At 64.1% G+C, this 9,676-nt stretch overlaps 1 protein-coding gene across 1 annotated transcript; it reads right to left on the bottom strand.

Annotated features, from left to right (window-relative positions):
• Window positions 1–6,739: 6,739 nt before the first annotated feature.
• Window positions 6,740–9,676, bottom strand: LOC137465984 (zinc finger protein 420-like). The gene is made up of 2 exons (XM_068177942.1): window positions 9,175–9,676; window positions 6,740–8,988 (listed from the first exon to the last, which is right to left on the bottom strand). Exons 1-2 carry the CDS (start codon window positions 9,620–9,622, stop codon window positions 6,740–6,742), a joined length of 2,697 nt encoding a protein of 898 aa, XP_068034043.1. The 5' UTR covers window positions 9,623–9,676.

The raw sequence follows: 9,676 nt of genomic DNA, 5'->3' as shown, positions 1-9,676 counted from the left end.
TGACGTGCCACCCACCAGGGGACACCACCAGTGCCACCCTGGGGACACCGCCAGGTGCCACCTGCCACCCTGGGGACACCGTGAGGCGCCACCCTGCCACCCCAGGGGACACTCCCGATGTCCCCGCTCACCTCCTCGTCCCTGCCCAGTTGGCACCCAGGTGTCCGTCCAGCAGCGAGAACTGGGACACGTCCCACACGGTGGCATCGGGTGGCACCGGGGCCACCGGCAGCGGGGATGTCCCCAAGGGGGTCACTGAGAGGACAGAATGGGGGGTGGGTGCCCACAGGGTCACTGTCACTCACCGGGGGGACAGATGGGCCATGGAGGTGCCACCACGAGCAAGGTGACACCAAGGTCATGGAGATGTCACCATGGGTGTGGTGACACCAAGGGACATGTGGCCATGGAGGTGCCACCATGGGTGAGGTGACACCAAGGGACACGTGGCATGGAGGTCCCACCACGAATGTGGTCGACACCAAGGTCATGGAAGTGGAGGTTGCCACCATGGGTGAGGTGACACCAAGGACATGGAGACGCCACCCACAGGTTGTGGTGACACCAAGGGACACAATTGCCCCAAAATCCATCACACCCACCCATAATCACCCCAAACCCCCCCCGCACCCCAAAACCCCTCACCCCATAAACCCATCACCCCCAAAATCCATCACACCCACCCATAATCACCCCAAAACCCCCCACCCCAAACCCCCCCCGCACCCCAAACCCCCTCACCCCCAAAACCCCCGCACCCCAAACCCCCCTCACCCCAAAACCCCCCCGCGCACCCCATATCCCCGCACCCCGAAACCCCCCCCGCACCCCATAAACCCCTCACCCCCAAAATCCATCACACCCACCCATAATCACCCCCAAACCCCCCCCTCACCCCAAAACCCCCACGCACCAATCCCCGCACCCCAAAACCCACCCGCACCCCAAAACCCCCCCCGCACCCCCACAACCCCTCACCCCATAAACCCATCACCCCCAAAATCCATCACACCCACCCATAATCACCCCAAACCCCCCCCCGCACCCCAAACCCCCTCACCCCAAAACCCCCGCACCCCAAACCCCCCTCACCCCAAAACCCCCACGCAACCCAAAACCCACCTGCACCCCAAAACCCCCCTGCACCCCAAACCCCCCTCACCCCATAAACCCATCACCCCAAAATCCATCACACCCCACCCATAATCACCCCAAACCCCCCCCCGCACCCCAAACCCCCTTCACCCCAAAACCCCCACGCACCCCAAAACCCCCCTCACCCCAAAAGCCCCCGCACCCCAAAACCCCCCCGCACCCCAAAACCCCTCCCCCGCACCCCAAAACCCCTCACCCCATAAACCCATCACCCCCAAAATCCTCACACACCCACCCATAATCACCCCAAACCGCCCTCACCCCCAAAACCCCCCACCCCAAACCCCCCCCTGCACCCCAAACCCCCGCACCCCAAACCCCACCCGCACCCCCAAACCCCCCTCACCCCAAAACCCCCACGCACCCCAAAACCCACCCGCACCCCAAAACCCACCCGCACCCCACACCCCCCGCACCCCAAAACCCTCCCCGCACCCCAAAACCCCTCACCCCATAAACCCATCACCCCAAAATCCATCACACCCACCCATAATCACCCCAAACCACCCTCACCCCAAAAGCCCCCCGCACCCCAAACCCCCCTCACCCCAAAACCCCCACGCACCCCAAAACCCCTCACCCCATAAACCCATCACCCCAAAATCCATCACACCCACCCATAATCACCCCAAACCCCCCGCACCCCAAAACCCCCGCACCCCAAACCCCCTCACCTGCCCCATCCTGCGCCCCCAGCTCCGCCCTGGCTCCGCTCTCTCGCCCTGTCCCCTCCTCCGGCCCACGGGAGCGCAGGTACCGCTGCAGGGGTGGCCTCGTCCCCTCGTGTCCCCCGCTGTCCCCCTCGTGTCCCCTCGTGCCCCCTCGCGTCCCCCGCCGTCCCCCGCTGTCCCCTGCTGTCCCCAGCACCCTTGGGTGCCTTGGAGGGGGCGGAAAACGCCCCTCCGGAACAGCGAGCGCCGCGCGCTGGCCTTGGGGGACACCCCTGTCGCCAGCTCTGTCGCCAGCTCTGTCGCCACCCTTGTCGCCACCTCTGTCGCCAGCCCTGTCGCCCTCGGTGTCGGGGTGGCTGTAGGAGCGTTTCCAGCCCTGCAGCCTCGCCCAGCGCCGGCTCCCCCGGGGACCCCCCGCTCTTTTCGGGGTCCCCTCCCGGGCTGGTGGCGGGCGGTGGCCGTGCGCCACTTGTAAGGTCTTCAGCAGGGCGGGGGGCTCGGGGGGTGGCCGGGGGGGCTTCCACCTCCATCTGGGGGGGGAACGAGAGGATTTTGGGGGGTTTAGGGGGTGGGATTTGGGGGTCGGGGGGATTGGGGGAGTCAGTTTTGGAGGGGTGTAGGGGATGGATTTGGGGTCGGGGGGATTGGGGGAGTCAGTTTTGGGGGGTTTAGGGGTGGATTTGGGGTTGTGGGGTGGGGAGAGTCAGTTTTGGGGGGTTTAGGGGGTGGATTTGGGGTTGGGGGGGTGGGGAGAGGCAGTTTTGGGGGGGTTTAGGGGGGGGATTTGGGGTCGGGGGGATTGGGGGAGTCAGTTTTGGGGGGTTAGGGGTGGATTTGGGGTTGTGGGGTGGGGAGAGTCAGTTTTGGGGGGGTTTAGGGGGGGATTTGGGGTTCGGGAGATGGGTGAGGCAGTTTTGGGGGTGGATTTAGGGTCGGGGGGTTGGGGGGACTCAGTTTTGGGGGGGTTTAGGGGTGGATTTGGGGTTCGGGAGATGGGGGAGGCAGTTTTGGGGGTGGATTTGGGGTCGGGGGGTTGGGGGGGACTCAGTTTTGGGGGGTTTAGGGGATGGATTTGGGGTTGGGGGTTGATTTTGGGAATCTGAGGTGACATTTTGGCGGTTGGGGGGATGAGGGGAGCTGAATTTGGGGGTTGGATTTGGGGTTGGGGGGATGAGGGGAGCTGAATTTGGGGGGGTCCATGGGGCTGGATTTGGGGGCAGTGGGGAGCACAGGACAGGGGACACGGGGGACAGGGGGACAGAGTGACACAGTGACGGGGGACAGGGTGACATGGGGACACGGTGACAGGGTGGCACGGTGACAGGGGGACAGGGTGACACGGTGACAGGGGTGGCACGGTGACAGGGGGACAGGGTGACACGGTGACAGGGGGACATGGTGACAGGGGGACAGGGGGACGGGGGAAAGGGTGACACGGTGACAGGGGGACAGGGCGACAGGGCGACAGGATGACAGGGGGACAGGGTGGCACGGTGACAGGGGGACAGGGTGGCACGGTGACAGGAGGACAGGGGGACACGGTGACAGGGGGACAGGGTGGCACGGTGACAGGGGGACAGGGTGACAGGGGGACAGGGTGGCACGGTGACAGGGGGACAGGGTGGCACGGTGACAGGGGGACAGGGGGAAAGGGGGACAGGGTGGCACGGTGACAGGGGGACAGGGGGAAAGGGGGACAGGGTGGCACGGTGACAGGGGGACAGGGGGAAAGGGGGACAGGGTGGCACGGTGACAGGGGGACAGGGGGACAGGGGGAAAGGGGGAAAGGGGGGCACGGTGACAGGGGGACAGGGGGACACGGTGACAGGGGGACAGGGGGACACGGTGACAGGGGGACAGGGTGGCACGGTGACAGGTGGACACGGTGACAGGGGGACACGGTGACAGGGGGACAGGGGGACACGGTGACAGGGGGACAGGGGGACAGGGTGGCACGGTGACAGGGGGACAGGGTGGCACGGTGACAGGTGGACACGGTGACAGGGGGACACGGTGACACGGTGACAGGGGAACAGGGTGGTACGGTGACAGGTGGACACGGTGACAGGGGGACACGGTGACAGGGGGACAGGGTGACAGGGTGGCACGGTGACAGGGGGACAGGGGGACACGGTGACAGGGGGACAGGGTGGCACGGTGACAGGGGGACACGGTGACAGGGGGACGGGGTGGCACGGTGACAGGGGGACAGGGAGACACGGTGACAGGGGGACACGGTGACAGGTGGACACGGTGACAGGGTGACACGGTGACAGGCGCCCCGCCACCCCCGTGCCCCGGGCGCAGGCGGCACCGGAGGCGTTTCCGTCGCGCCCCAACCGCGCTTCCCCTCCCCCATCCCCGCACCCCCCGCACCTTGGGGACACCCCTGACCCCAACCCCCCTCCCCCCCCCACCCTTTTGTCACCCCCTCAGCTGGTGGCGGGGGGCTCGGTGGCACCGCAGGACCCCCTCTCTCTGTGCCATCCCCGAGGTGGCACCCGCGCTTTTTTTGTCACCGCCACCCGCGCCAGTTTGTCACCGGCGCCCCAAAGCGCGCGGGGGGGGGGAGGTGGCCACATCCTACAGCGATGGGGAGGGGGGGTGGGGGTGACAACATTTTTGGGGTCCCCCCTGGCCACTTCCATCCCCCCGAGGATGCTCCGCCGCCCCCTCCCCCGACCGCAGCATCCCCCCCGAGGTGACTTTTTTTGTTTTTTGGTTTTTTTTTTTGGGGAGGGGGGACTTTTTTGGGGACTGTCCCCGTGTGTGTCCCCCCTCCCCACCCCTCCCCTCCCCGCGGTACCTCCGGTGCTGCGCCCGCGCTCGGCCCCGGTTCCTGTCGCGGCTTCCCCATGTGACCGGGCAGGAGTTTCAGTCACACCCTCACCTCCTCCTCCTCCTCCTCCTCCTCCTCCTCCTCCCGGGGAGGTGATGTCGCCTCTCCCCGCTGGGGACACACCCGTGGCACCGGCGGGGACACCCCTCGAAGGGGCGGCGGTGGCCCCTGGAGCTCCCGTCCCCCCGCCCACGATGTGACACTTGGTGGGGGGGGGGGGGTCTTGATGGGATGCTGAGGTGACATTTTGGGGGGGTGGGTGCTCGTTTTTGGGGTCTCCAGGGTGGGTGCTGAAGTTCCCACCTGTCATCCTCCCCAGCGCGTGCCTCAGTTTCCCCCCCGGCTCTGCAGGCGCCACCTGGCGGCGATGTTCTGGAATTGGGGTTTTTTTTTGGGGGGGATTTGGGGGCTGGGGCTATTGGGATGGGCTGGTGGGCCAGTGGGGTGGGCCAGGGTGTGGTCAGGTTGGTGGTCATCTGGGCTGGGGGCTGGCCAGGCTCGGGGAGCTGAAGGACCAGGGGTCATCCAGAGCAGTGTCCAGATGGGATCCATGGTCTGGTGTCCATCTGGCCCAGTGTCCATCCAGAGTAGGATTCGTGGTCTGGTGTCCATCTGGACCAGTGTCCAGATGGGATCCATGGTCTGGTGTCCATCTGGACCAACCACGTCCCCATTCATATCCATGTCCCCCACATGTCCCCATCCATGGCCACGTCCCCATCCATGTCTGTGTCCAACCATGTCCCCATCCATGGCCATGTCCTACCACACCCTCATCCACGGCCACGTCCCCATCCATGTCCATGTCCAACCATGTCCCCATCCATGGCCACATCCCCATCCATGGCCATGTCCCACCACGTCCCTCTCTGTGTCCATGTCCCACCACGTCCCCATCCATGTCCATGTCCCACCACATCCCCATTCATGTCCATGTCCAACCATGTCCCCATCCATGGCCACCACCTCATCCATGGCCATGTATCCACCATGTCCCCATCCATGGCCATGTCTCACCACATCCCCCTCCATGTCCATGTCCCCATCTATGGCCACATCCCCATCCATGGCCATGTCCCACCGTGTCCCCATCCATGGCCATGTCCTCATCCATCGCCATGTCCCACCATGTCCCCATCCATGTCCGTGTCCCCCACATGTCCCCATCCATGGCCATGTCCTCATCCATGACCATTTCCACCATGTCCCCATCCCCATCTATGGCCATGTCCTCATCCATGGCCATGTCCCACCATGTCCCCATCCATGTCCCCATCGCCCTCCATGGCCACCACCTCATCCATGTCCCACCATGTCCCCATCCATGGCCACGTCCCCATCCATGGCCATGTCCCCATCCCCCTCCATGGCCACCTCCTCATCCATGCCCCACCATGTCCCCATCCATGGCCACGTCCCCATCCATGGCCATGTCCCCATCCCCCTCCATGGCCACCTCCTCATCCATGTCCCACCATGTCCCCATCAATGTCCATGTCCCACCATGTCCCCATCAATGTCCATGTCCAACCATGTCCCCATCCATGGCCACGACCCACCACATCCCCATCCATGTCCATGTCCCCATCCCCCTCCATGTCCATGTCCCCATCCATAGCCATGCCCCCATCCATGTCCATGTCCCACCACGTCCCCCTCCACGTCCATGTCCTCCATATGTCCCCATCCATGCCTCAGACCAACGTCTTTATTTCTCCAGTTCCAGGGCTTTCAAAGGGATGAAGAGGAACCTTTCCACTCCAAAACCAAAACGAAAGGATTTACGTGTCCCTGCTGGCAGAGCATCCACGTGCTTGGATGGGTGAGAAGAACCTTTTTTGAAGGACTTTCCACCCCATTGTCTCCAAAATTGTCGGTTTTGCCCCAGTTCCACTCCATTTCGCTGTAGAAGACACCCGTGAGCCAGACAGAATTAAAACGATGGATTTATTATATTGGAGAAGACCTCCAAGGCTATCCAGTGATGCTTAAGACCACCACAAGAGAGAAAAAGTGAGGTTCTGGAGCAGCGCACGGAGCTGTTCCCACACTCGGGGCGCTCACAGGGCTGCCCTTAGTGGTGCCTCCATCGGTGTCTGGCCAAGAGAGAGTTCCTGGTGAACATCTTCCCACACTGGGGACACGGCTGGGGCCTGTCCCCAGCATGGCTGAGCCGGTGTTTGGCGAGGTAGGAGCTGCGCTTGAAGCCCCTCTTGCAGTCGGGGCAGCGGAAGGGCTTCTGCCCCGAGTGTGTGCACCGGTGGCTCTGGAGAGCGGAGCTGGTCTGAAACCTCCTCTTGCATTGGTCACACTCGTAGGGACTGTCCTCGCTGTGGCTCCTCTGGTGCACAATCAGGCTGGAGCGTGTGCTGAAGCTCTTCTCACACCGCGGACACTTGTAGGGTTTCTCCCCGGTGTGGACGCGCCGGTGGATGGTGAGGGTGAAGTTCTCCTTGAAGCCCTTCCCGCAGTCGGGGCAGCGGAAGGGCCTCTCGTCTGTGTGGATGCGCTGGTGCTTGAGAACATCAGAGCTGCTCTGAAACCTCTTCTGGCACTGATCACACTCGTAGGGCCTCTCCCCGGTGTGGCTCCGCTGGTGGGCAACCAGGCCTGATCTCTGGGTGAAGCTCTTCCCACACTCCCAACACTTGTAGGGCCGTTCCCCGGTGTGGCTCCTCTGGTGGACATTCAGTTGGGATCTCGAATTGAAGCTCTTCCCACACTGCCCACACTCGTAGGGCTTCTCCCCGGTGTGGGTCCTCCGGTGGTTGACGAGGATGGAGTTCGCCCTGAAGCCCTTCCCGCAGTCGGGGCAGCGGAAGGGCCTCTCGTCTGTGTGGATGCGCAGGTGCCGGAGGAGACCAGGGCTGGTGTGAAACCTCTTCTCGCATTGATCACACTCGTAGGGCCTCTCCCCCGTGTGGCTCCTCTGGTGGACGTTCAGGGAGGAGCTTGTGCTGAAGCTCTTCCCACACTGCCCACATTTGTAGGGCCTCTCCCCGGTGTGGATCCTCTGGTGGATGACCAAGTGGGAGCTCTCACTGAAGCTCTTCCCACACTGCCCACACTGGAAGGGCCTCTCCCCAGTGTGGATCCTCTGGTGTTTCATCATGCAGGTGCTCGTCCTGAAGCCCTTCCCACACTGGGGACACTCGTAGGGCCTCTCCCCGCTGTGGCCCCTCTGGTGGTAGATCAGGTGGGAGTTCCTGCTGAAGCTCTTCCCACACTCCCCACACTCGTAGGGCCTCTCCCCTGTGTGGATGCGCTGGTGTTTGACCAGCTCAGAGCTCAAAATGAAGCCCTTCCCACACTGCCCACACTTGTAGGGCCTCTCCCCGCTGTGGATTCTGGAATGGTAGAGCAGGGAGGATCTCCACCTGAAGCTCTTCCCACATTCCAAGCACTTCGGTGGCTTCTCCCCATCCTGGAGCTGCTCATGGACCACCAGCTCCGAGCTCCGGCCGCCTCCCCGGCCCAGGGTGGATCCACATGGCTGCCTCCTGTGGCTCCTCTGGTGGACAATCAGGTTGGAGCTCCGTCTGAAGCTCTTCCCACACTGCCCACACTCGTAGGGCCGTTCTCCCGTGTGGATGCTGTAGTGGACAATCAGGCTGGTCCTCGTCCTGAAGCTCTTCCTGCACCGGGGACACTCGTAGGGTCGCTCCCCGGTGTGGATGCGCCGGTGGCTGATGAGGGAGGAGTTCTGGTTGAAGCCCTTCCCGCAGTCGGGGCAGCGGAAGGGCCTCTCGTCTGTGTGGATGCGCTGGTGCTTGAGAACACCAGAGCTGCTCTGAAACCTCTTCTGGCACTGATCACACTCGTAGGGCCTCTCCCCGGTGTGGATCCTCTGGTGGACAGTCAGGCTGGAGTTCTCCCTGAAGCCCTTCCCACACTCCCCACATTTGTAGGGCCTCTCCCCAGTGTGGATCCTGTGGTGGATGACCAGGTTGGATCTCCACTTGAAGCTCTTCCCACACTGGGGACACTTGTACGGTCTCTCCCCGGTGTGGATCCTGTGGTGGATGATCAGTTTGGATCTGATCCTAAAGCTCTTCCCGCATTCCGAGCACTTGTAAGGCTTCTCCCCATCCTGGAGCTGCTCATGGACCCCCAGCTCTGAGCTCCGGCCGCCTCCCCGGCCCAGGCCGGGTCTTTCCCCGTCGGATCCCCGCGATCTGCGCTTGCAGCCCCTCCTCGTGAGGGATCTCCGGGGCTTTTCCTCCCCGTTGGGTTCCTGCGCCGTGGAGCCGCTCAGAACGGCCTCTTCCACCAGGTTCTGCCGCGGGGATTTGTCCTCCCTGCTCTCCATCCCCAGCTCCTGCTCTGGGGGAGGAAGGACAAGGAGAGGATGGGATTTGCCTCCGGGCCACAGGGAAGGGCAAGGAGATCCCCCCAGCGCGTCCCCGGCAGGACGGCGCGGGCAGCAGGGCTGTCCTGCAGCCGGGGGCCGCGCTGGGCTGGGAGATGGAGCAGGAGAGAGCGGGAAAGGGGCACTGACCTCCTCCTCACCTGCCTGGGGCTCCAGGGCCATCTTCCTCTTCCTCGCGGCCTCCTCCTCCTCCTCCTCCTCCTGCTGCTGCTGCATCGGGCGAGGTTTGGGAACGGGAAATGCTGCTTTGGGGGAGAACGAGGGCTGAGCGCGTTGGCTTTGATGGTGCCGCTGCCCGAGTGCAGCTGGAGATGTCAGCGCCCCTTCCAGCCTCGGGGGGCCCGGAACCCGCTCATCCCCGGCCTCCCCCACCCCTCCAGCCTGCCGGGGGTCCCCGGGCTCCGGGATCGCCTCTCGGCGCTCTCCCCGCTCCGGGGCTCCCGTCTTCCGCGCCGGCTCTCCCGGGGATCCCCAAAGCCGGGATCGCCCCTGTGCCCGCCCGTACCGGGCGATCGCCACCTGGGACCCGCCAAGATCCCTCCAGGGGCAATTCCGGCTCGGCTTTGGGGTCCTGCAGGACTCCAACATCCCGTGGGCCGCCAAAAAACTCTCCCGGAGACCCCCGCGATGGATTTGGGGCGA

Source organism: Anomalospiza imberbis, unplaced genomic scaffold (assembly GCF_031753505.1).
Source record: "Anomalospiza imberbis isolate Cuckoo-Finch-1a 21T00152 unplaced genomic scaffold, ASM3175350v1 scaffold_1253, whole genome shotgun sequence".
NCBI classification, from domain to species: Eukaryota; Metazoa; Chordata; class Aves; order Passeriformes; family Viduidae; genus Anomalospiza; species Anomalospiza imberbis.
This window is presented reverse-complemented; position numbering and strand designations above follow the sequence as displayed.